The sequence below is a fragment of the Corythoichthys intestinalis genome, unplaced genomic scaffold (genome assembly GCF_030265065.1).
Source record: "Corythoichthys intestinalis isolate RoL2023-P3 unplaced genomic scaffold, ASM3026506v1 HiC_scaffold_23, whole genome shotgun sequence".
Lineage (NCBI taxonomy): Eukaryota > Metazoa > Chordata > Actinopteri > Syngnathiformes > Syngnathidae > Corythoichthys > Corythoichthys intestinalis.
Window position 1 is genome coordinate 7324913 of NW_026651592.1, and position 26224 is coordinate 7351136.

Sequence of the window (26224 nt, forward strand, 5' to 3'; positions counted from 1 at the left end):
GCTGACTTTTTTCATCTGCTCATGACTCAACACTTGAAGAATGAAACGAAAATAAAATAAAATTAAATCCGTTTCACCTTTAATAACAGCAATTCAAATTTGCATATATAACTTGCAGGTGATACAGTAATAACAATCAGCACAAACGATTAGCATGTAGGCTATCAGTTAGCGTCTGCACATTATCAAAAACAATCACTCAAACTCGCCCCAAGTATTCCACCACAATTGAAAACGCACAATAAACAGTACAAATGTGTTATTTACAGGTGTTGCCTCCGTGGATGCTTCACAAGCAACAAATGTGTGTGCAGGCTTGCACGCCCAACCCCCCCCCCCACCCACGTGGCTGCACAACTTCTTCGTTGGAACAAATGTGCTCTTCCTTGTGTGTGTCTGTCCCCAGGCACTCTTCTTCGTGTATGCAAATATGTTTTTCTTTGTGTGTACATGCACTCTTACTTGCATGCAATTAGTACTACCTGCTCTAACCTTCCTGCGCCAAGATAAAAGCATGCACACACACACACACACACACACACACACACACACACACACACACACACACACACACACACACACACACACACACACACACACACACACACACACAAAAAAACGAGACTCGGGCGTCGTAAAGTCGAACTCATGTAAGTCGGGTACGTACTTTAGAGTACGTTAGCACTCATCATTTGCATTTTTTGCAGTTATTTCTTTTCTAATTTTTACTTATTCAAATCTTATATTCATGATGAAACTAGGGCTGTCAAACGATTAAAAATTTTAATCGAGTTAATCACAGCTCAAAAATTAATCATAATTAATCGCAAACCAAACCATCTATAAAATATGCCTTATTTTTCTGTAAATTATTGTTGGAATGGAAATATAAGACACAAGAAGGATATACAGTGCTGCTCGAAAGTTTGTGAACCCCACAGCGATGGTCAGATTTTTTGTAAAAAAACCTAAAATAACCTTATTAAATGTTAAGTTATACCCAAATCCACAATACTGACATTCCAAATAATGGACTGAAACAAAAGAAATAGTTATATTGTCATTCTTTATTTAACAAAAGTGGTTGATTTAAGAAAAACTCAGATATCATGTGTGCAAAAGTATGTGAACCCCTTCAGTTAATAGGATATTGCGCCTCCTTTTGCAGAGATTACCTCAACCAAACGGTTTCTGTAGTGACTAATCAGCCTCTCACATCTACTTTGGGGGATTTTTGCCCATTCTTCCTTGCAGAACGCAGTCAGTTGAGAGAGGTTTGATGGGCGTCTGGCATGAACTGCTCGCTTCAGGTCCCGCCACAGCATTTCAATGGGATTTAGGTCAGGACTTTGACTGGGCCAGTCCAGAACACGAATCTTCTTCTTTTTCAGCCATTCCTTGGTTGTATTGCTGGAATGCTTTGGATCATTATCATGTTGCATGATCCACCTTCTGCCAAGCTTTAACTTCAAAACAGATGGCGTCAGGTTATGTTCTAGGATTTGACAATATTCCTCAGAATTCATGATTCCCTGGACTATGTGGAGTTGTCCAGGTCCTGAGGATGAAAAGCAAGCCCAGATCTTGACATTCCCACCTCCATGCTTCACTGTTGGGAGAAGGTTCTTTTGGTGGTATGCAGTGTTGACTTTTCGCCAGACATGGCGGTTTTGGTTGTGACCAAACAGTTCAATTTTGCACCTACATCAGTTGATGAAAACTCTTTTTAATTTAGTCTCGACAACACAACTGTTAAAAAAACAAAAAAAAAAATACTGAATTGATTGATTAGGAAATCAGGTTGAAATAATAGAAAATTGCAAAATGTTGAGGGGGTTCACAAACTTTTGAGCAGCACTGTATACATTCAACATACTGTACATAAGTACTGTATTTGTTTATTACAACAATAAATCAAAAAGATGTCATTAACATTATTAACATTCTGTTCAAGCGATCCATGGATAGAAAGACTTGTAGTTCTTAAAAGATAAATGATAGTACAAGTTATTGAAATTTTATATTAAAACCCCTCTTAATATTTTCGTTTTAATAAAATTTGCAAAATTTTCAGTCCAAAAATAAACTAGTAGCTCGCTATTGTTGATGTCAATAATTACACCATGCTCATTATGCTGAAACCCATAAAATCAGTTGCACCCAAGCGCCAGCAGAGGGCGACAAAAAAACAAAAAACACAAGTAACACGTGCACATGACACTGTGCTGTCATTTTAATCTGTTTGAGTGGGGCATGTGCGTAAAAAGTGTCAAATATTTTAACGTGATTAATTTAAACAATTAATTACCGCCCGTTAACGCGATAATTTTGACAGCCCTAGAACTATTCCAGTTAGATTATAATTACAGATGTCCCGATTGATCGGGTCCGATCACGTCATTTTCAAAGTATCGAAATCGGCAAAATAATATCGGCCATGCCTTTTTTCAATATATATATATATATATATATATATATATATATATATATATATATATATTTTTTTTTAAATTAAATCGTTTTCTAATTGTATTTAACGTTACAGACATAATATGTTACACTCATCCAGAGTCTTTAGTTTAGGCTTAAGGTAGGGTTATCAAATTTATCCCGATAACGGCGGCAATTAATTAAAAAAAAAAAAAAGTATCATGTTAAAATTAATGCAATTAATGCATGCGCTGCACGACCCACTCACGCATTGTCGCGCTCAATCAGTAATCGCGCTGTTTTACCTATATAGAGAGATAAAAGGCAGCTTAAAATGAGTGAATTTTGGCAGCCTTTGGAGCCTTTTTTTAATTGGCTAAAGCCTTACAATCCCTCTCCCTACGATTTGAAATATCATGGGAAGCAATGTGGGGAAGCAAGGTAGCATTTAATCTTTTTCTTAACACCTTATGTTATTTCCCAATGCAGAGAAGATATATCAATTGGTAGCACTACGCACAGTCATGGTTCCATTTCCCATCATGCATTTGGGCATGTCTACAGTATCATTTACTGAAAGTTCAACAAATACACTAGATGGCATTATTTAGTCACAATATACAAAGTCACAAGTCTTTCTATCCATGGATCCCTCTCACAGAAAGAATGTTAATAATGTAAATGCCATCTTGAGGATTTATTGTCATAATAAACAAATACAGTACTTATGTACTGTATGTTGAATGTATATATTCGAGTTTTATTCATTTTTTTCTTAATGCATTGCCAAAATGTATATGATCGGGAAAAATTATCGGGAATGATTGGAATTGAATCGGGAGCAAAAAAAAGCAATCGGATCGGGAAATATTGGGATCGGCAGATACTCAAACTAAAACGATCGGGATCGGGAGCAAAAAAAAACATGATCGAAACAACCCTAATTATAATCTTAGTCATTGCAAAGGGTATTTTGTTTCCATGCCGTTAAAATTAATTTTCTTTCATTGATTTCATTGCCTTAAATATGCTTTATCTTTTCTGAGCATTTCTTACCTTCCAGCACTGCTCACTCCTTCTCCGCCTCTTTGGTACGCCACTGGAATGACAAATCGTGACAAATCATAAAGTACAATGAACTACAGTTATCCATTATACAATTAAAACCCACTTGCGTGCGTGTGTGTGTCTGTGTGTGCCCACACTTACCAGTTGGTGTGAAGGTGAAAGATGGCACTGTTGAAAAGGAGGAAAAGTTTGAACAAATACAATTAAAAACTTCCATCTTTCACTTAAAAAATTAAAATACTCGAAAAGTATACAAAAAGTAATAATAACTGTGTATTAAAGATGTGACCAACAATTAATTTTTTTATTTTATCTTTATTTTATCAGGCAGTCTCATTGAGATTAATATCTCTTTTACAAGAGAGGCCTGAGCACAAAGAAACATTCACAATTGTCAAACAACACAAAATACTCTAACGGAAACAGTTACAATAATCAGTAAAAACATCAGACAAAAGAGATTTAAAATCACCAAGATGGAATGTTTAGGGTTAAGTAGTTGGATGATCGTGTTTTGTAGTTACTGGATTTGAATGACAGGAGAGATGTGAGGTAATTCGGAAGTTTGCAAAGTAAAGCCTTATAGATGAATAACATGATACGGATATTTCTTCTTGACTGTAGTGAGGATCAACCAACGTTTTGATAAAGGGTACAATGATGAGTGTAGAAATTGTCATTGGTGTCATTGGTCGTAGTGCACTGTGATAGACCGGGTTTAACTGTTGAAGAGTTGATGGAGATGCTTGACAGTACAGGATGTCCCCATAATCAAGTACAGAAACAAAAGAAGATAATACAATGGTTTTTCGGTTAGAAGTTGACAGACAGCCTTTGATTCTATACAGGAAGCTAAGTTTAAATTTAAATTTACGGATTAGATGATGAATATGAGTTTTGAATGATAAATTACTGTCAATCCAAATTCCTAAGTATTTGTATGAATCGGTGAAAGTAATTTGAGTACCATTTAGGGATTTGATTCCGGGTAAGTCATTGTCAGTAACTCTTTCACTCCCAGCCATTTTCTCCAGAGCAAGGCCCTTCGCTCCTGGCCGTTTTTTCTGGATTTTGACTGATTTTGCAAGGCCCACAGAAAAGTATGTTCTATTGCTATATAAACTTGGAACCCACCAAAAGAAAGATTAGACTCTCTTCTTTCAGCAGAAAAAAAGTAAGTTTGTATCTTTTTCCATTCTTTAGAAATCAGCATTAGAAAAGAGCTTAGTTTGAGCAATTTTCCAATTTCTGATGAAAAAACGGAGAAAATGAGCTTTTTGTAAACGCATACATTTCAAACATAACTTTGACTTTAACACAGCTATTTTTTGCATTAGTTACATCCCAAACATCTGAATAATGTTTTCCTTTTACAAAATATAATGAACAATACAAATACAGCTTTTGATAGCAAAGTAAACTTTTCCCTCATCGTTGTCTGTCTCACAAAGATGGATTATTTTTGCATTTCTGCGGGGTCTGCTTGGCGAGCCGCTCCACGGGGGGTTTCACTCATTTTGCACGGTCGTCCAGCGCCTGGCGTCCCAGGCGTCCTCTCGTTGTTTTGTCCGGTCGGAGCGCCGCCTGGCTTCATGCCGCCAGCGCTCTGACAAAGCTGCCCGGCCGTTCACTGCTGTTGAATCGGTTGCCTGGTCTTCCAAAATGCGCTACTGCCCTCCAGTGGCCAGTTTTATTGCTTTAAAAGGGGTTTGGAGCGTTGCTCTTTGTTTCTCAGATACAGCGGAAGCTATATATGCTTCTTATAAAAAAAAACAAAAAAAAACGCAAAAGACGTATAAATACGTTTGTGGGCCAGTGGAGCATTTAAAAATAGAACGTTTTTATACGTTTCTGGGAGCAAATGAGGTAATAGTGGAAGTATAGTAAACCATGTATTTAGTTTTTTCAGAATTGAAAACTAATCTGTGATTATGAAGAGATATTTGTAAACTATCAAAAGCAGTCTGTAAATGAGTCAGAGCTAGAGATGGGGAAGAACCGGGCGCATATAGAATACAATCGTCAGCAAAAAAGTGGACATTTTTAATAGTAAGTGGACTTGATTGAACATTTTTGGCGCCAAATAAATTGTACACGAATGAAAATAAAATAAATTTGCTTCATCACCGCTACACTCGCGTTCTAAAGTCACTTTCCATTAGGGCTGGAGTTATCGAATATTTTAGTAATCGAGTAATCGACTGAAAATTCTATCGATTAATCGAGAAATCGGATAAAACAAATATATTTTTAGGTGAAGAGCAATTATAAATATACATGAGAAAACAAGACATTTCATCTAATTTTGAAACATTTTCAGTCAATCAATGTCTTTATTTTTGATGTATATTGTTGAAAACAGCCAACAATTGCATCTCAGATGTAACTAGAATTAAAAAAAACTGCTTTCACTCAAAAAACCTTTAGATCTTATTAAAAGAAAAAAAAAAAAAAAAAAAATATATATATATATATATATATATACCTAAAAATACCGTTACACTTGATAACACACATCACTTAAAACTTTGGATTTTTTCCCACGTGTTTCAATTGAATTTCTATTTGTTTAAAGCCATTTTTAAGCTCTAGTTAAGTTTTAAGTTAGTCTAAACTGTAAGTCCTGATAGGATTTTGAGTTTTTGCAGTGTTCAAAATAAATGCATTATACAGGCTGTATTAGAGCACATTAGGGACCAGTGCTACTTGGTGTTTTATCCAGCAATGACTACTGAGCTAAAATTGATAGTTAGCATTATTGAGTTTTTATTTTACACCCTCATCACTCCACAACACTATGTTATGTTAAAGCCTGTATGTAAGACACGTTAGCCACGCATTGACAGTGGTCATAATTAATAGAAACCTAGCCCTCCGCAGGGCTAACGTTACGTGAGCTAGTGACAGTAACGTTAATCTTATTTATTAGCGCTTAGCGCTTTTTATTAGTGCTTAGCGCTCTACTGCTTTAAGATGGCGGCTGTTTACTAACGCTGCCCAGAAGCGGCCTAGTCTGTCATTTCACATCTAGTTCAACATACATGTGATCTCTGTGAGATTCATCAGACGCTACCTGCTATCAACGTAGCATCGTGCGGGCTAGTATTTAGCAACGTCGGCGTCGTTTGTAGCGGCTGTCGGCTGATGTAAGGGTTTTTGCTGTTTTTTTAAGCTTAGAGCTGTCAAAATAAACGATTACTCGAGGTGAATAAAATTACTCGGATCAGTTTTTAAACTCGAGTTACTCGAGTTGCTCGAGTATTTGTTTCAGCTCTACTTTCCATTGATGTCTTGCGTCACAACGAGTGCGGTGCATTTGAGCCTGTGCGTGAGTAGTTTGGAGTTTGATCAATAAACAGTATACAACAAAGTAGCATTTAAATGCATAAATGAGCATTTGCTGTGGTTTAGTACAATACGTCTATAGCATGACCGTATCAACCGTGCGTCCGTCTTGCGGCAAAACAAAGAAACTGCGGCGTTGTCATAAATCGTCACATTTTTACATTACGGATGTCGAAAAGATCATGTGTCGAAGAGATTGTGTCTCGAAGTACCACTGTATGTGTAATAAATTCCGATTTTTCTTGCTCATGGGCTAGTCAACTAATCGCAATAAAATCTGAGACTAGTCGGTAAGGAAATTAGTCGAAATTCCCATCCCAACTAGGAATACCTTAGTCATCCTCGGACTCTAAATGGGGCAAATGACTTACATGTCGTCTTGGCAGAAAAAGAGTTTTAGAAGCTGTTTTCTACTCTTTTGAACTCAGAAAACAGAAAGTCGTGGAAGATTTGATGCAATGGCACAGGACACACCACATAGCACCCTACTCCGCCGCCCTCACGCCTTTGAACCCAGTCCAAATGAGACATCTGAGGCGAATATGCAGTTGTTGACGCAATTAAGTCTGAGCGTGAGAAATGCGCTTTGACGAAGAAAATAAATCAAGGCGAAAATTGCTTCAATCCGAGGCCAAAATATAGCATTCTAATGACATATACTGCTACAGAATATAATTAATGTCCTGTTTTAACCTGCCTCACCCTGAGCGCTCTGTTACTTCACGTGGCTGCAATTATACTCTTTTCCAAACACTCTTCAGACGCTGAAAAGCAAGGCCTCCTGCAGTTGGAGTGCAGAGTGAGGATGAAGAGGAGGCGGAAGGAACATGAGAAAGAGATCTCAACCCACCCTGCACGCTTTGCCACGGTTCATTTCAACTAGATAGTCTCAAGAGGTCCTAACTGCTTTCTTTATCAATTTTTGGAAGTATCTGTTTAATATTTTGTGTTATATTTATGCTTTCTATTTTTTTTTTATGTGTGAAAGTATTCCTCCATTTCTGTTCATTCATGTTACCTCTATGTAAATTTAGTTGACAGCAGGTTAACTGTAAACTAGGAATAGATTTGACACACTTGAATATTAAACACAATTATAACAACAATATTTGCCTGCTCTTGCTGATTTTTAAGTAGAATTTAGTTCGCAATGTACAGTGGGGAGAACAAGTATTTGATACACTGACGATTTTGCTGGTTTTCCCACTTGCAAGCCATGTAGAGGTCTGTAATTAGTATCATAAGTTCTCTTCAACTGTGAGGGACGGAATCTAATAAAAAATCCAGAAAATCACATTGTATAATTTTTAAATAATACATTTGTATTTAACCGCATGAAATCAGTATTACCAACTAGTAAATATTTCTGCTCTTAGTTCTTTTTTAAGAGCCCCTCCTGTTCTCCACTCATTACCGGAAGTAACTGCATCTGTTTGTACTTGTTACCTGTGTAAAAGACACCTGTTCACATGCTCAAACAAACAAACTCCAACCTCTCCACAATGGCCAAGACCAAAGAGCTGTTTAAGGACATCAGGGATAAAATAATAGACCTGCACAAGGCTGGGATGGGCTACAGCAAAATAAGCAAGCAGCTTGGTCAGAAGGTAACAACTGTTGGAGCGATTATTAGAAAATGGAAGAAGTTCAAGTTGACGTTCAATCTGCCTCGTTCTGGGGCTCCATGCAAGATCTCACCTCGTGGGGCATTACTGATCATGAGGAAGGTGAGGGATCAGCCCAGAACTACACGGCAGGAACTGGTCAATGACCTATATAGAGAGCTGGAACCACAGTCTCGAAGAAAACCATAGGAAACACAATACGCCGCCATAGATTAAAATCCTACAGCGCACGCAAGGTCCTGCTGCTGAAGCCAGTGCATGTCCAGACACGTCTGAAGTTTGCCACTGTCCATCTGGATGATCCAGAGGAGCAATGGGAGAAGGTCATGTGGTCGGATGAGAGCAAAATGGAACTTTTTGGTCTACACTCGGCTCGTCGTGTTTGGAAGAAAAAGAAGGATGAGTACAACCCCAAGAACACCATCCCAACCGTGAAACATGGAGGAGGAAACATCATTTTTTGGGGCTGCTTCTCTGCCAAGGGTACAGGACGACTACACCGTATTGAGGGGAGGATGGATGGGGCTATGTATCGCCAGATCTTGGCTGACAACCTCCTTCCTTCAGTGAGAGCCCTGAAGATGGGTCGTGGCTGGGTCTACCAGCATGACAACGACCCAAAGCACACAGCCAAGGCAACTAAAGAGTGGCTCCGTAAGAAGCATCTTAAGGTCCTGGATTGGCCTAGCCAGTCACCAGATCTGAACCCGATAGAAAATCTATGGAGGGAGCTGAAAGTCCATGTTGCCTGGCAGCAGCCCCGAAACCTGGAGGCTCTGGAGAAGATCTGCATGGAGGAGTGGGCCAAAATCCCTGCTGCAGTGTGTGCAAACCTTGTCAAGGACTACAGTAAACGTTTGGTATCTGTTATAGCAAACAAAGGTTTCTGTACCAAATATTCAGTTCGATTTTTGTGATGTATCAAATACTCATTTCATGCAATTAAATGCAAATTTATTATTTAAAAATCATACAACGTGATTTTCTGGATTTTTGTATTAGATTCCGTCCCTCACAGTTGAAGAGAACTTAAGATACAAATTACAGACCTTTACATGCTTTGCAAGTGGGAAAACCACCAAAATTGGTAGTGTATCAAATACCTGTTCTCCCCACTGTACTTTGGGAATCTATTTCTTTGTAATTTCAATGTATTCAAAAATGTTATCTAGTAGTACTTAAGAGGCAGGGAAAAAACAAGACATATGACAATATTTTTGCTCTTGGCATTGATAGGGCTAGATGCTCAATCCATTTTGAGTGGGAGTGTATGGTAGCTAATGAGTTAGAAACAGGGCAAAAGGTCACATCACCATCTTTAAGCCTGGCAGGCAGACTTCACATAACGTAATCAATACTTACCCTTGCGTATTCCAGCGTAGCTGCTGGAGAGTCCGTTCCTTTTCTTCCTGTGCCGGTACAGCCAAATGCTGAAGACCAACAGGATGATCCAGCATGCGGTACCGATACCGGCGATAAATGCCGGCTGTTTCACCACATCAGATATCTGCTGCGATAGAGGATTCTGTGGGCCCTCCGCTGCCGCCGTCATCCTCCCTGATGCATCTGAGTCAAACAATCAAGAATTTTATTTTTGTCGCGCAGACGTTATTCGGTAGTACTTTCTACTCACCGAGTTGGAAGTAGGTGACGTCACTCTTGACCCCGGGGCCTGCCCCGGTGCTTGCCGCCACTTCCACGCCATAGCGGACCCCCGGAGCCAGACTGGGAATGAGCACGGAGAAGGTGGTGGCGTCCACAGTGCGGTTGATGTGGTACCGGCTCTCGTTTCCTAAGCACCAAATCTTCCACAAATGAGACAGAAATACACGTTTAAGAGTGAGAGCGCATCCATCTGAACATTTCTGTTTAAACTTTGTGTCTCTGTTCACCGAGTCAAACATTACATGGTGGCAAATTGGAGCCATAGCTCTAAGAGCCTGAGCTCAGTGGGACGCAGCTATCGTGTTGTGCTGTACTTTGTACTTTCTATTTTCAAAACTTAACATTATGTTTTCCAAGCCACGCCAAAAAATGCCTCAGTATTAAAGTCGGGTAGTCATAACATTTATATGGAAAATAAACAGTGATATTGGGGGTGGGGGGGGTAAAATCAATCATCTTGAGCCACTTAGAGCGGCTTGGGGGAGCGGCAATCTGTACATCAAATGTTAGTGCCACAAAGGGAACCAAATGTCCAAGAAACATTTGCTTTCATGTTACACGTGCACGCTTCCTGGGGACTAAAAGCCATAAAATGACTGCAAATTGTGGGAATATGAAAGTGCTATTATGTTGTTTGTGTAATATACTGTATGACAACATGCCACATACAACATACGACAAACAGGCTTGGACAATAACTACTTGCAGCATTATGTACAAATGAAGGCTATTTATTGTATCTGCACAAACAGGCTTGGACAATAACTACTTGCAGCATTATGTACAAATGAAGGCTATTTATTGTATCTGCAAGGAATGCAATTATTCCATGCCATGAGTAGGCAACCTATTCCAGAACGGGCGGCAGCGGGTGCAGGTTTTCGTTGCAACCCATCAAGAGAACACCTTTTCACCAATGTGGTGTCTTACAAGTGCAATCAGTTGATTGCAGTCAGGGGCTTCTTGTTTTCCCCGGACCCCTCATTGGTTAAACTGCCTGTGCTGGATCAGTTATAACAAAGCCACCTCGGGCCTTGAGGGCCGGTTTTCCCGCCGCTGTTCTATGCTATTCAAGTACCGTAATTTTCGCACTATAAGGCGTGCCTGACTATAAGCCACTACCCAAAAAATTTGACACCAAAACGACATTTGTCCATGGATAAGCCACACTGGACTTTAAGCCTCTGCTGTCCTCACTGTATTATGGGATATATACACCAAAAGATATTAACTGGTAACACTATTTGACATCGGCATCATACGACTGTTATAAGACCAAATGAACCACCGTGAAGCTTCATTTGGCCATCACTGCTCCCTGGAGGAGACAGTCAACCTCTGCTGCCACCTGGTGTCAATATTGTTGTTGTCCAACATGCCTCCTAGCCAGTGTTGTCACAGATTACTTGAAAAAGTAATTTAATTACGGATTACTGATTACGCCTCAAAAAAGTAATCCAGTTACTTTACTGATTACTTCATTATCAAAGTAACTAAGTTACTTTAAAAGTAATCTATCAGTTACTTTTGACCCATTTTTCTCCCTTTGCCGCCTCAACATAAGAATGACAACAGAAAAATGTCATCACATGTAATTGACTTTCCGATGATTGAATTTAAAGGGGAATATCAGAATTTCGCGCTAGCTTAGCCACTCCAGAGCCCTGAAACTAACAAATATCTGACAAACTGCTTGGAATTTGTTGAAATCAACTCCACCGACCAATTAAACCCCGCTAACTCTAAGATGAAGCCTAATGTTAAAACTTCTGAATTTCGGGTTATGGTTAACATCATATCAGTGCCAATGTAAAACAATGCAAACTGACGGCACAATAATCAACAACACACAAGTGGATTGTACAGTGCAATAAACACAAAGGTGGTGGCTGGCGTTAACAAACAGGTGGTGTGCCGAAAAATGTCCCCCCCCCCCCGCGTGAAATGTCCCCCTGGACGGGAGCGCTTAATTATGAGGCTTTATTGAGGTGAAAACGTCAAATGTTTTCATGGACGCATTACAGTAATGGATTTTCGACTGTAAAATCAGTTTTAAATAAATAAATTACACAAAATACTAGTAATGTATTTTGGTAACAAATCGTGGATTTGGCCACATAACCATCTTTGAACAGAAATGTATTAGTATACAGGTTTTCACGACCATATCCCGATGACAATCACACAGGTATGACATTTATTAGTTCAAGCAGAGCAAAATAATACAGATTCACAGTACAAGATTCATTAGTTCAAGCAGAGTAAAATACATAATCACAATACAATATTTATTAGTTCAAGCAGAGTAAAATAATACATATTCACGGTAAAAGAAAGTCGCTTCCGTGTCCATCGATTGGAAAGAAAAAGCTGGTTGTACGAGCTAAGTGTGGGCGCTTCCGTCAGGGGGACATTTCACGCGGGGCGGCTATTTTTCGGCACAACACCGGAAGTACTCCTCTCAACACACACGCGGTAAATTTGGCCACAAAACGTGGCGGCAACTAAGCACTTTACACTCAATCGGACTTACAACACATCCCACAGATGCTAAACGAACACATCACCTCACGGCATAAATGTCCAACACGCATATGATGTAAAAAAGCTAGCCAACTTGGAGCGATGACTGCCCGTCGTTGCTACGGCAAAGCTACGAAACGGCCGCGCATGTAGGGGGTCCAACCTTTTGCGGATACCCTCCAGAATGAAGGAAAAATACTCACCTTCATTCATGGATATCCACAGATCAACATTCCCTCGCAACGTCTCAACATTTGGCGCTAATGTCCACCCGCCTTAGTCCCACAACACGTGACGCGAGACCAAAACAGGAAATAGCTAAGACGTTGTCATGGAAACTTGTACCGGGACACTTTTATTTTAGCATTTTCCATTCAAAATGCTCTTCGTACATGACTACAATATTCTTCATTCTACATACGTTATGAGGCAATGAAAAAATAGTAACGCAGAGACACTAAGGAAACTAACTTTAATCAGATTACTGGTGTAGAAAAATGAACGCGTTAGATTACTCGTTACTGAAAAAAGTAATCAGATTACAGTAACGCGTTACTAACTAACGCGTTACTGACAACACTGCTCCTAGCATGCATTGCGGCGCTATTAATGTAAATAACAATCCATATTTAATGTTCCGTGCTAATTATTTCTTCAATTACTCTTCCAGCTGTTTCATTAATTGCTAGTTATGGTATTTGGTAACACTTTATTTGACAGTGGTGTCATAAGACTGTCATTAGGCAATCATAGTTATGACATGACAATTTCATGAGCATTAATGAATGCTTGTAACAGATGTCATTTAGTGTTATGCGGCAAATTATATCACTTTTGAATGGATGTAAAAGATCCGAGCTAGACAAAGATGGAGTTAGTGACACAATTTGCTGGATGACACTTAATGACATCTGTCATAAGCATTTAGTGATGCCCATGATAGTGTCATGCCATAATTATGATGGTCTTATGACACCTCTGTCAAATAAAGTGTTACCTACTCACCCAAATAAATCCGAAAATTACGGTATTTATAACAAGAACTGACAGTGAACCCAAAAAAAGACAATGTGAAAAATGACAAGTGCACCTAGACTGCGACTGTCTGACTTGGGGTGCTCAAAGTACTGCAAGGCTGAACTGGAGTTGGAAGCATTTTCTGTACTAGCTCTATGATCAACCTGAATAAACAAATGAAAGAATTTATTTTTCAATGCAAGTTTTACGTATCCAATTGATTATAATATATCTCTATATATCTCTGTCTATAAAAACGACTTCATTGTTTGTGCCATAATTCAGTGGTCTCCAAACTATTCCACATAGGGCCGCGGCGGGCGCAGGATTTCATTCCAACAAAACAAGACAACACCTCTGCACCAATCTGGTGTCTTACAAGTGTAATCATTTGATTGCAGTCAGGTGCTGCTTGTTTTAGCATAAACTTCATTGGTTAAACTGTCGGTACTCGATCGGTTGAAACAAAAACCAGGCCCCACAGCGGCCCTTGAGGACTGGTTTGGAGACCCCTGCCATAATTAATCTTGCCATACAAATAATAAATTTCAATGAAAATACAATAAACATTTCAAGACAAATCCTGTATATTGTAACCTTCATTGGAAAGTATTAACCAGAAAACAAAACGATATATAAATGATTAAAAATATATATCATATCAGTTTAACTACCTAAACTTTAAAGTAAAACCATTCATTTTATTAATATTTTGTTGACATTTTAATGCTTCACTCTCCAGTTTCATTAATTTTTTCTCCCTAACCTTCTCCGCGCCACCCTGCTCTTTTCTGTTATTTGCCACCACCATCCATATTTTGCATTAACGCTCGTCGCTATTTTGCTTCCACAAGGAAGGAACCAATGAAGGCTACTCTGTGCTTTCTTCATTCCTCGTCTATCAGATTGGCGGTGAACAGCCAGGCGCATTGCTGCTACCTGTCGGATTGGATGCGAACTGTAGATAATCAGAGGATAGGGGGGATAAAAAAAAAGTGATGTATAATGAATGGCGGCCGTCCAGGGCACCGGCCGTTCTGTGACCCTCCAGAACTCACAGATTACCAGTCCGCCCCCCCCCCCCCCGCCCCCCCAAATTTCTTGAATAAGAAAATCAAAAATGAAAAACACATTGAAAAGGGCGATTCTTTTAAAGATTATAATAACAATTATAATTATTATCGTGACTGTAATAATACCGCACATATATGACATCATATACAAAATTCTGCTCATTAATTACCAATGAAGGTTTACACATTTATGATGCATGCTTGTACAAAAAAAAAAAAAAAACGTGACAGATAATCTGAAATATTTTATTAAACGTTTAAGTAAAAATATCTTTTTTCCCCCATTAAAAGCATTTGTGAAGGTACATGATTTTAATCGAGTTTGAATATTTTAGATAAAAATATCATTATGCTTATAATATGATTTGATATATTTTTCAAACAAATACATCCCTTTTTAACTTAAAAAAAGGAATCATTCTAATTATAATCATGTTTTTATATCAATCCACACCAACCAAACTACATATATTTTGAATATCCATGAATATAGTTGATTTAATTTGCTTAAAAAACAAAAACAATAAAAAAACAAAAACAAAACAATATTTTCATTATCTGACAACCTTTATATGTCCCACTAGATGGCACTATTTCCCAACAGTCTGCTTAACCTTTTTTGAGCTACTCAATTGATAACTACACATGGACACTTAGAAGTGCCTCTGTGTGGCTTTGTGTCCCTACTGCACCCCCCAAATAGATTGTTCACCTTGTACTCCTGGACCACCCCGTTCCGCTCCTCCTCTGGTGGGGGTTGCCAGGAGACCACGATGGCAGTCCCGTTGTCGCCGCTTTCAGTCACTGTAACCTCACGGGGCGGCGCGCTAGGCACTGATGGGAGGTTGGGGGTGTAGACAAAGGAGGAAAAAATACATTATACACACCTTTGCACTACATCACCACTGTCAGTAAGCCCGCCTAGTTTCAGACAACAAAGAAATAGCATGGATGATTTTTGAACCTAGTTACGTTGGCCTCGCAGTTTTAATGGCACAAATACTATAAAAAAGGTAACAAAATATGATCCACGCATTCACCCCAACTGTGTATTTCATGTGATACACACCCTATCCTCAGAACTCATCGGCTGCTTTGACACACCTAAACGTCAAATCCATTTTGACTGGGAGGCCTGGCAGTAAACCTTACTGTTTAAAATGGATTAGCTGTCTATCGCCATCAATGTCAGTTAATGAGTTAAAAAAAACAAAAAGCGCGGCTTTGTTCCATCTCAATTTTCCCCAGCAGGACGGTTAATTAATTTGGGAGAGAATTAGTGGACATTTTAAAGCGATAATTAAAATAATGACAAATGCACGTTAGAGAGACAGTGTGGGTGGTGGTTAATGTGAAAGCAATCATTTTCACCAAAGGCAGCATTCAATTAAGCACAAAACGACATCCAAAACAGAAAAACACTTTCCAGTAAACACTCTGGCAGACAAGCACATTTTTCCATCTGGTCCACAATTAAAAATGTGCAGTTACGTGCTTAACGCCGCACCCCCTGTTGTAAATGGAAATGTTGCCTCTTGTCTGTTTTTGTCATTTCTGCTCTTATGTCCTCAAATGTTACCACGATGTGCCCATTTTATCAGAGCGGGGACTAAAGGCACAGGTTAAAGTGATTTCTAAACAGAGTATTTTTGTACAAAAATGTTACAATTTCACAGCAATTGAGATAGAAGTTTGAAAACAGCGGTATTTTGCTGTGGCGGACAAGGTTGATTGCGTGCTTGTTGTGAGTTTTGCAAAAACAGGCTTTAGCTCCTTTCAGATACACGCTGAACTCCCGTTAAAATCCCTGGATTTAAACAGGTAGCCCTTATGCAGTGGTGGATGAAGTACTCACTTCTTTTTTCTTTTTGTTTTTAGTGAAGTAAAGTACAGATACAGTTGCAAAAAATGACTTAAGTAAAAGTACAAGTATCTAACAAAAAAAAATACTCCAAAGTACATATACTACTCCCGCTATTAACATCTCAAAAACAACAACAATAAAGGCTAAACAGTACAAGAGCGTTCGTGTACTCACCTCTAATAGATGCACAAGGGTCTTAGCAACACACTCAAGAGAGACAATAGCTAATTAATATGCTCACTCGCCACCCTGTGGTCTGGGGTGTGAATTGCAACCTGTCAAAATGACAGGTGGACTTCAGTTTTTTCCGTCACCGTTTTAAAAAATCGGTCAACGACAGAAAATATTCGGTTAACGCGACCCCTGCTCCTACCACAACAAAACAAGTAGGAACTAATATTCACATAGGAACTAAAGTTATACAACATAAAATATACAATATAAATGAATACTACATCACATTTGTAAACTATAAACACATAATAAAATAAATCCACCAATAAAGTTTTTGAAAACCATTCATAAGAAAAAAAAGGGATTCATTGAGGCATTTAGTTTGTAAAATACATGTTAAAATCTTTGTCATTGGGATTGATTTTCTCTTTAGCACAGGACTTCTTATTTCTTCTTTCTTTCAGAAAGAAAGCTGACCAATACGAATATGGGTCTGAAAGGCAAATCGTTGTTGGATTATCTTTAAATACCCGCTACTTTAACAGCAGAATTCTAGCTTTGTATAGGCTAATGTTCCTATTGGTGAAAGCACAAAGGTGTGTAATAAACAACTAGCACATTTATATTTTGCATTTTGTTTTCTTACTGTACCGAAAATGAACCGAACCGTGACCTCAAAACCGAGGTACGTACCGAACCGAGATTCTTGCGTACCGTTACACCCCTAATTGAGAGACTAGCTGACTTTTTTACCCCTCTACCTATCTACCAGTCAATCGTGGTAAATGTTTCGGGCACCTCTGGTGTACAGGCGCTAGCATGCTTCAGTGTGGCACATTGGAACATAATCCCTCCCCACTGCCCCCCTCACACTGCCTGGTGTGAACAGCTGTTGTCTACTCGCACACATGCAAGCTGTGCATATAAAAGAGTGTAAACATGAAAACGTGTGAGCAAGCATGCTAGTGTTAAAGCGCTTAAGCACACACATACTCGCAGACACACCTTCCTCCAGGGTCCGGCCGATTTTCACGTCGCTGTCGGTGCCTTGGAATTCGTTGAAAAATGGCCGCACTTTGAACTCGTACGTGACGCCCTTGCGGAGTTGAGGTACGACGGCGCTGTCCTCGCCTGGCGTGCGCACCTCGAATATAGCCCAGTCACTCCGCGGTTGTCCCTCCGGAGAAGGCCTGTACATCACCTTGTAACCCTGGATGTACTGGGACTGCTGCTCTACCTAGTGGACAGTGAAAAAAATGCCACAATATTAGTGGGAGACAGTTGACTCATTGGGATTTTTATTCCAGAGGAGACCGAGTGTATCAAGAAAAAAGGAAACTAGTCTGAGGCAATTAAGATAAACCATAAAAAGTTTGGTTGAATTGGAATTTTACCCAAGGGCAGCAATAATTTACTGTTTCAGCAAAATTGAGACTGTGGATAAAAGTGTTCACAGCTAAAGTGCAGGGTTCAAGAACAGTTTAAGCACTGGAACTGTTTTAAAAAGAACAGAGTAGTAACCCGTATCGAATGTAACCCAAACACCCTAGTTGTGGGCAGTGTTGTTAATAACGGCGTTAGAATATAACGGCGTTACTAACGGTGTTATTTTTTTTCAGTAGTGAGTAATCTAATTAATTACTTTTCTCATCTTGGCAACGCTGTTACCGTTACTGAGGATGGAAAGGCGTGCGTTACTATGCGTTACCACGTTGGTTGAATGACGTGAGAAAAGTTTGAGGGAGACGGACTCACCAAGACCAGAGCAGGAGTGGGGAGGAGGCAAAAAAGTTGTGACGCTGAGCAAACGCGATGCTAGGTGGCTCCAATAATACCTGACTGTAGCCGATAGCCTACAAACTACGCCCACATGATATGGTAGATATGGTAGACATGGTAGATATCACATATATACAGTTGTGGTCAAACGTTTACATACACTTGTGAAGAACATAATGTCATGGCTCTCTTGAGTTTCCAGTTATTTCTACAACTCTGATTTTTCTCTGATAGAGTGATTGGAACAGATACTTCTTTGTCACAAAAAACATTCATGAAGTTTGGTTCTTTTATGACTTTATTATGGGTGAACAGAAAAAAGTGATCAAATCTGCTGGGTCAAAAATATACATACAGCAGCGCTAATATTTGGTAACATGTCCCTTGGCCATTTTCACTTCAATTAGGCGCTTTTGGTAGCCATCCACAAGCTTCTGGCAAGCCTCTGGTTGAATCTTTGACCACTCCTCTTGACAGAATTGGTGCAGCTCAGTTAAATTTGATGGTTTTCTGACATGGACTTGTTTCTTCAGCATTGTCCACAAGTTCTCAATGGGGTTTAAGTCAGGACTTTGGGAAGGCCATTCGAAAACCTTAATTCTAGCCTGATTTAGCCATTCCATTACCACTTTTGATGTGTGTTTGGGGTCATTGTCCTGTTGGAACACCCAACTGCACCCAAGACCCAATCTTCGGGCTGATGACGTTAGGTTATCTTGAAGAATTTGAAGGTAATCCTCCTTCTTCATCATCCCATTTACTCTCTGTAAAGCACCAGTTCCATTGGCAGCTAAACAGCCCCACAGCATAATACAACCACCACCGTGCTTGACGGTAGGCATGGTGTACTTGGGGTTAAAGGCCTCACCTTTTCTCTTCCAAACATATTGCTGGGCATTTTGGCCAAACAGCTCGATTTTTGTTTCGTCTGACCACAGAACTTTCCTCCAGAAGGTCATATCTTTGTCCATGTGATCAGCAGCAAACTTCAGTCGAGCCTTAAGGTGCCGCTTTTGGAGCAAGGGCTTCCTTCTTGCACGGAAGCCTCTCAGTCCATGGAGATGCAAAACACGCTTGACTGGACACTGACACCTGTGTTCCAGCAGCTTCTAATTCTTGGCAGATCTGCTTTTTGGTGATTCTTGGTGAATCTTCACCCTCCTGACCAATTTTCTCTCAGCAGCAGGTGATAGCTTGCGCTTTCTTCCTGATCGTGGCAGTGACAAAACAGTGCCATGCACTTTATACTTACAAACAATTGTTTGCACTGTTGCTCTTGGGATCTGCAGCTGCTTTGAAATGGCTCCAAGTGACTTTCCTGACTTGTTCAAGTCAATGATTTGCTTTTTCAGATCCATGTATGTATATTTTTGACCCAGCAGATTTGATCACTTTTTTTGTTAACCCATAATAAAGTCATAAAAGAACCAAACTTCATGAATGTTTTTTGTTTTGTATCTGTTCCAATCACTCTATCGGAGAAAAATCAGAGTTGTAGAAATAACTGGAAACTCAAGAGAGCCATGACATTATGTTCTTCACATGTGTATGTAAACTTTTGACCACAACTGTACATAGAACTAGATGCGAAATGACAGAACGGGGGCGTTAGCAAACAGCCGCCATCTTAAAGCAGTAAACTTCTTAGGAAGGCTCTGTTGTAGAGAACCTTCCTAGCGAACCTGAGTAACTTTTTCTATCTAAAATACTCCTAAATCGGCAAAATCTTGACTTGAATCTATCTTTAAATGATGAAACAGTTTTAAAACATGTCAAAAGTAGACAGAAGGGAACTGATGCAATAATGGGAGTAATTTTAACAACTTTTAAAGGGGAACTTTGAAGTAAGGTTGGCCAACCATGTTTTTGAATAATATCAATGGCTAAACAATTATAAGCATATTTTCTTTTTTTTTTTTTACGCAACCCTTCCAGATTCTTTGTTTAACCCATAGCAACGCCCTTGACAACGAAAATGCTTTTCTTCGGCAATCTTCGGAAATCTTCGGAAATTACGTCACACCGGGAAGTGCGAGGGAAGTCCGCCATAGAACAGTATTGTTTGTTGCATTGTTTCTCGGTAAGATGCCACGGCGGTGTGTGGCGATGTTTTGTTCTCACTCAAACGAAAAGTTGTATGAGTGGCCAAAGGATAGCAGGGCACGTAAATGGACATCTTTCGTTCGCACGAAGCGAATGAATTTCATGCCATCATCGAGTAGTGTTCTCTGCTGCAAACACTTCGAAGATGCCTGCTTCCTACCGGTCTGCTTATGATCAAGGATTTGCCAAAAAGTAAGTGTGATTTTTGGATAGATGACTGATGACTTTGTCAAAGCAGAGGCTGCCAACTGTTGTGGAATGAACAGTATAAGCTAGCGACGTTAGCCGAGGCTATCCCCGATCATAGTTGTTGTTGCGTTCGCTAGGTTAAGCGTGTTTAAATTGTGCGTCATCTACGATCTTGTCCGAAAGGGTTAATCCACTATCAATCGGGAAAGGGGTGTGGATGTGCACATAAGCGGGTCGGCGTCACGATAACTCACGGTCATGTTGCAGATAGCCTTCTAGTTTGTGTTTCGCCGCTTTGCGAGAGCCGCTGACAGGTGACAAGTGTTGCTTTTAATGTCTGGCAGCGAATCAGCGAGCGCGCAGGCCACGCAGTGAATCATGGGAAATGTAGTCTCGGGACAACACTGAATTGGTGCTTTGTAATCTGTTCGCTTGTGTGAAAAAACTACATTTCCTCACGCCATTATTGATGCCTCAAAAAAGTGGAGAAAGTCATCGGCGACTGTGATATAGTGGATATTATTTAGTTGTAATACGGGAATTGACCAGTAGAGTGTACGCATGTCATTTGGATGTGTTATTGTTTGTGCCTTACTCCTTCACTAAGAGAAAAACGTTATTGTTCAGAGTGACTTGGCAAGACGTTGAGTAAAGTTGTAAAAGCCAATAAAGGTGTCGTGTGGGTCACTCGGTCAAGATATAACAACGACTCATCTCCTCCCCCCCCCAACGTTTTTTTTTTTTATTATTTAATATGCACGAGAGCTGCTGGATCTGCCAAAATGAACATGAAGTCTGATTTTTTTTTTTTTTTTTTTTTAAACAATGTCATCAGATAGACAAAACCATAAAATTATGTGCAAATGCCTGCATCTTCAAATCATGAAAATAATAACAGCCTATATCTTACCAATGTTGTAATCTCGATGGGTCTTGTATCCATTCCATGTCAGGAAGTCTAGGCACATTGTTGGCATCCTGACTGGCGTCTGGCTAATAACATAAAATTCCAATCTCCTCTTCTTCTTCCAACTCTTCAAAAACTTGGATCTCCTCCCTTGCGCTTGATCTATCGCTGTTTGGATCATTGTTTGAAGGGCTTTGTATGGCGGCCGTATGTATGGAGGTGCCATCGCGTTCCCGGTGTGACGTATTACTTCCGGGTTCGTCCCCTTTCAGGCTCGAACTTCGGAAACGCGACTATTTTGTCAAATATACAACATATAAATTATTTTTTCATGCTTTATTTGTTGGACAATGTTTAATTACTTTACTTGTGACCCTATTTGGCATGTGAAGAAATTAGTTCCAACTACAGCTTTAACTGTTGATTCAGGGTAAATTAGGGTAAAGAATTGGGCTACGGCCAATTGTCCCAAAAACCTTTTACACTTCACATAGTGTGACCTAAGTTTTTTTTTTTTTTTTTTTTTTTTTGAGAAAAAAAAACAAAACAAAACAAAACATGAAAATTATCACTAGTTACTTTGCCAAGTAAATAATTACTCTTACATTTAGGTAACTGAGTTACTAACGCAATTACTTTTTGGGAGAAGTAATTTGTAACTATAATTAATTACTTTTTTAAAGTAAGATTAACAACACTGGTTGTGGGCCACTCCAGGAAAGCGGAAACTATGAAGGAATATTTCACCTGGTACAAATAATGAAGCTTTTCTTGATTTGTTGATTTGTTGTCATTCAGTAGATTGTAACTGCAAATGTTACAATTTTATCTAAGATTAAGGATGGCAAAATATAACTTAAAAGAGACTGGTTTCAGCAGCCAGAACTAGACATGTGCCGATTACTGGTTTCAAGGTATACCGTGGTGTGAAAATGTCACGGTTTCAAAACTGTAAAAAATTTCCGTCATACTGTCCCTATGGTATTAGCTATTTTTCATGCCCCAAAAACGCAGGGAGAAATCCCTCGCTTTCAGTTGAAAGCCTCAACCCTCCCCGACTGGTTTTTGCTCAGTGTCAGCAAGTCAACTGTGCTCCACGATGGCTGGAGGAGGTGAAACCACCTGAACTTTCTCCCCCATCGGAGAAAACATCGCTGCTACGGGAATACTTCGGCTACAGAAAAGTTACAGATGGCTTAGAGGAGGAACGCCAACCGACATGCAAAACATGTTTGCGGAGGGTGGCTGCCCAGTAGGCAATACCTCCAATATGATTTCGCATTTATACAAAATTAATTGTAAACACTGTCAGGAACATTTCCCACCAGCTACGAGAGTTAACTCCAGTATTTTTAGTGTGTCTAGCTGTGGTAAACATGTTTTTTTTTTTCTTCCTGGCAACTGCCTGTGTTGAAAAAGAGAGTGTGTGTCTAATGTAAACATGATACGAGTCCTACACACATGCTTTTTATGGAAAATAACTCAATTACTTTTGTTCTGATGGTAATAATGTTGAGCTGTGGGTTTAGGCTCACTGTACAGATATCTCAAAGTAACACATTTTAGAGCTGTAATTGCAATACCATGATACCGTGGACCCGTGGTATTTTGGCTTAAGGTTATTATACCGTCAGAATCTCATACCGGCACATGCCTAGCCAGAACTAAAGCAAAGACGTAATGGTAGTTTGCCAGCAATGTTATCCAAGAGGAGACTGTGTGCCGCTGTAGCAAAGTGATGACTGTGGAGTCCATTGTGAATTCCAAGTGAATTTACAGGATCAGGGTCAGCCAATGTTTGCATGAATGTTTATTATTATTTGTCCTGCTTCCCCAAATGTCACAATGATGTAATTTTTTAATGCATGACGAGACTTAGGCCAGGAAGTAAATGTGACACTGTAGCAAAGTGAAGACTCTGGAGTATAATCCTGTAGCGTCCAGAACAGGCAGGGTAAGTCAGTTTACGTTACCCCTCTGGAATGAACTGGAATTTCTGGCAATGAAGCTTTTGAACGGAAAAAAGGATCCTCAGCTCCACAGTAGCATCACGAAACCGCAAAGCATTTGCTCATGCGGTACACCTGAGAGTCTGTCGAAAGTTGTCGCGCGAGTTTGCGTCTCTGACACGCTTTCTGACTGTGTGTCAATTGCTCTACTTTGGCATGGTGCAGCCATTTGCACAAACCACACTATGAGGTCATTGGATAGAGGTTCCTGTAAGTCTGGATCTGGTTAGAGTGGGATTAGAGCACTCTCCAGTGGAGTGACAGAGTGCGCCAAGGAGGATGACATGTTAAGGGCTAGGGTACGCTAGGCTACGTTAACTCGGTAGTTTCTGTTTGTTTAATTAAAGCAGTTTTACGATATATTGTAACCACCGAGCTAATATCCCCGTAAGTCCCAGTAGAAGGTGAACAGCTCTCCTTTTAAACATGTTTTTTCTATTTTTATTCCTATAAAATAAACTACAGGCTCAGGTGGTTATGATTAACTCGTAAAGACAAAACAGAGTGAAATATAAAGCCAATAAATCTCACGTTGGAAAAAGATTAAGCCCTGAGAAACATGGGAAAGGGGGTTGCTTAAAACTCAGTTTATGTGGCGGGTCAAATTGAACTGGCAATGACACAGAAGGCTCACGCCAATGTTTTTGAATGTACGGAAACATTTCCAGTACTAAGAAACGCATATTCATTTCCATGCGTTTTTCCTGTGTATCCCGGGATTTGAATGACAAAGCAATTTTATCCTAGAAGAGACTGCGGTAGCATGTTAATTTTTGTTAAAAATTGGCTCACTTGGATATTTTAAAAAATATTATATCAAAAGAATAACAATGGTAATATTACATTTTTTAAAATTTGAGCTATTTCAAGCTTTATAAATGGACAATTTTATCGAACATACCCGAAGAGGCGGTTTTCCGCTTCTTTTCTCTCAGTCCCACCTTCAACATCTGCAAACCATTTTCACTTTAGAGTTGGCCGCCTATTCGTTCACACTCGTATTCTTTTAACAGCCGTCCACTGTTTTCAATCAGAGAGGGGGCACAAATTGGCACACCTCGCACATGGTATCCTCCGTTGCGCCAAAATGGACCTTTTAAGGCTGCACATTACAGACCTGAGCCAAATGGACTTATAAAAGCACTTGTTCTGCAATCTGTTCATTGGCTGCCATCCGCCGACGACCTTTTCACATAAACTTTCAGGACATTAGCGCTTTTGGTGATCAGACAACTCGACCGAAACGGCTTTCTGGCGTACTCACCGTCCACTGCACCCTGACAGAGGATGATGACAAGATGGTAGGGTTGTGCAAGTGGATGACCACCTCGCCAAGCTCCCTCTGGATCTGACGGTGGTCCACGCCTTGGCTAGTTGGGGGGATATCTGCATGCAAACATACAGATTTAGCTGACTTCAATCCATTACAATGAGGGAAAATTGATTACCGTAATTTTCCGAATAAGGCCCGTGTATGATGCACACCCCAAATTTACTTGTAAAATCTAGGGAAAATGATTGTACTCGTTTATAACGCGCACCCTAATTTTAGCACCAATAAATAAAAGAATACAAGAAAACAGAGCTCGTGTAAAGATACAGAAATGTCATTTTACTGACTGGTGAAACACAGCACAAGCATAGCACATTGGTAGTTCAAAACATGACTATAAACTGACAATATTTACGGTAATAATGTGATTTGACAACTTCTCCAACTTACAAGAATCTAGGAGAAATCAAAACAGATGTGATTTTCTTTTAAAGAATGCTGTATAACTTGCTCGTTTCATCATGATGAATAAATGTTTCTTCCATGGATTAATACGGTAAAATGAAAGTGAGAACATAAGTCGGAAATCTGTGAGAGCTCATCACTGTCAACACGACAGTAACAATAGGAACTATTGTTATTTGGGTTTGAGGTTCCCGAGGGACACATATAGTTGACGGACACAGGGAGTCTGTGTGCTTACGTTTGTTATGGTCCGAGTTGCGGGGCTGCAATAAACGTTGACTCAAATGAGTTCAAGAAACTAAATTCTCTGCCTTATGAAGAGTGAAAAAAGCAGAATTTAACACAAATGAAATCATTCGCCCGATTAGCGTGAAGTATTACCGAAACAAAATGGTGACGTCACGTACCGTAATGGTCGGCAACGGGTCGCCGCATACGTTTCTTCAACATAACGTGGCCGTGTCAAAAAAAAAAAAAAGTTTATATTAGGGCTGTCAAAATCATCGTGTTAACGGGCAGTAATTAATTTTTAAAATTAATCACGTTAAAATATTTGACGCAATTAACGCACAAGCCCCACTTATATTAAAATGACAGCAGTCTAATGTCCGCTTGTTACTTTTTACCTGTTTTTTGTTGTTTGGCGCCCTCTGCTGGTGCTTGAGTCCAAATGATTTTATGGGTTTGGGGAGTGAACATGGTGTAATGACATCAA

At 39.7% G+C, this 26224-nt stretch overlaps 1 protein-coding gene across 2 annotated transcripts in view; it reads right to left on the reverse strand.

Annotated features, from left to right (window-relative positions):
• LOC130911162 (roundabout homolog 1-like) overlaps positions 1-26224 on the reverse strand; it is a 554903-nt gene that overhangs the window by 38526 nt on the left and 490153 nt on the right. For both annotated transcript variants that reach the window (XM_057828938.1, XM_057828939.1), the window contains 7 exons: positions 25036-25157; positions 17790-18021; positions 15459-15580; positions 10102-10273; positions 9831-10034; positions 3640-3666; positions 3487-3529 (listed from right to left, as the gene is read on the reverse strand). In XM_057828938.1, coding sequence (XP_057684921.1) covers positions 3487-3529; positions 3640-3666; positions 9831-10034; positions 10102-10273; positions 15459-15580; positions 17790-18021; positions 25036-25157 — 922 coding nt within the window. The remainder of the gene's footprint in view (positions 1-3486; positions 3530-3639; positions 3667-9830; positions 10035-10101; positions 10274-15458; positions 15581-17789; positions 18022-25035; positions 25158-26224) is intronic.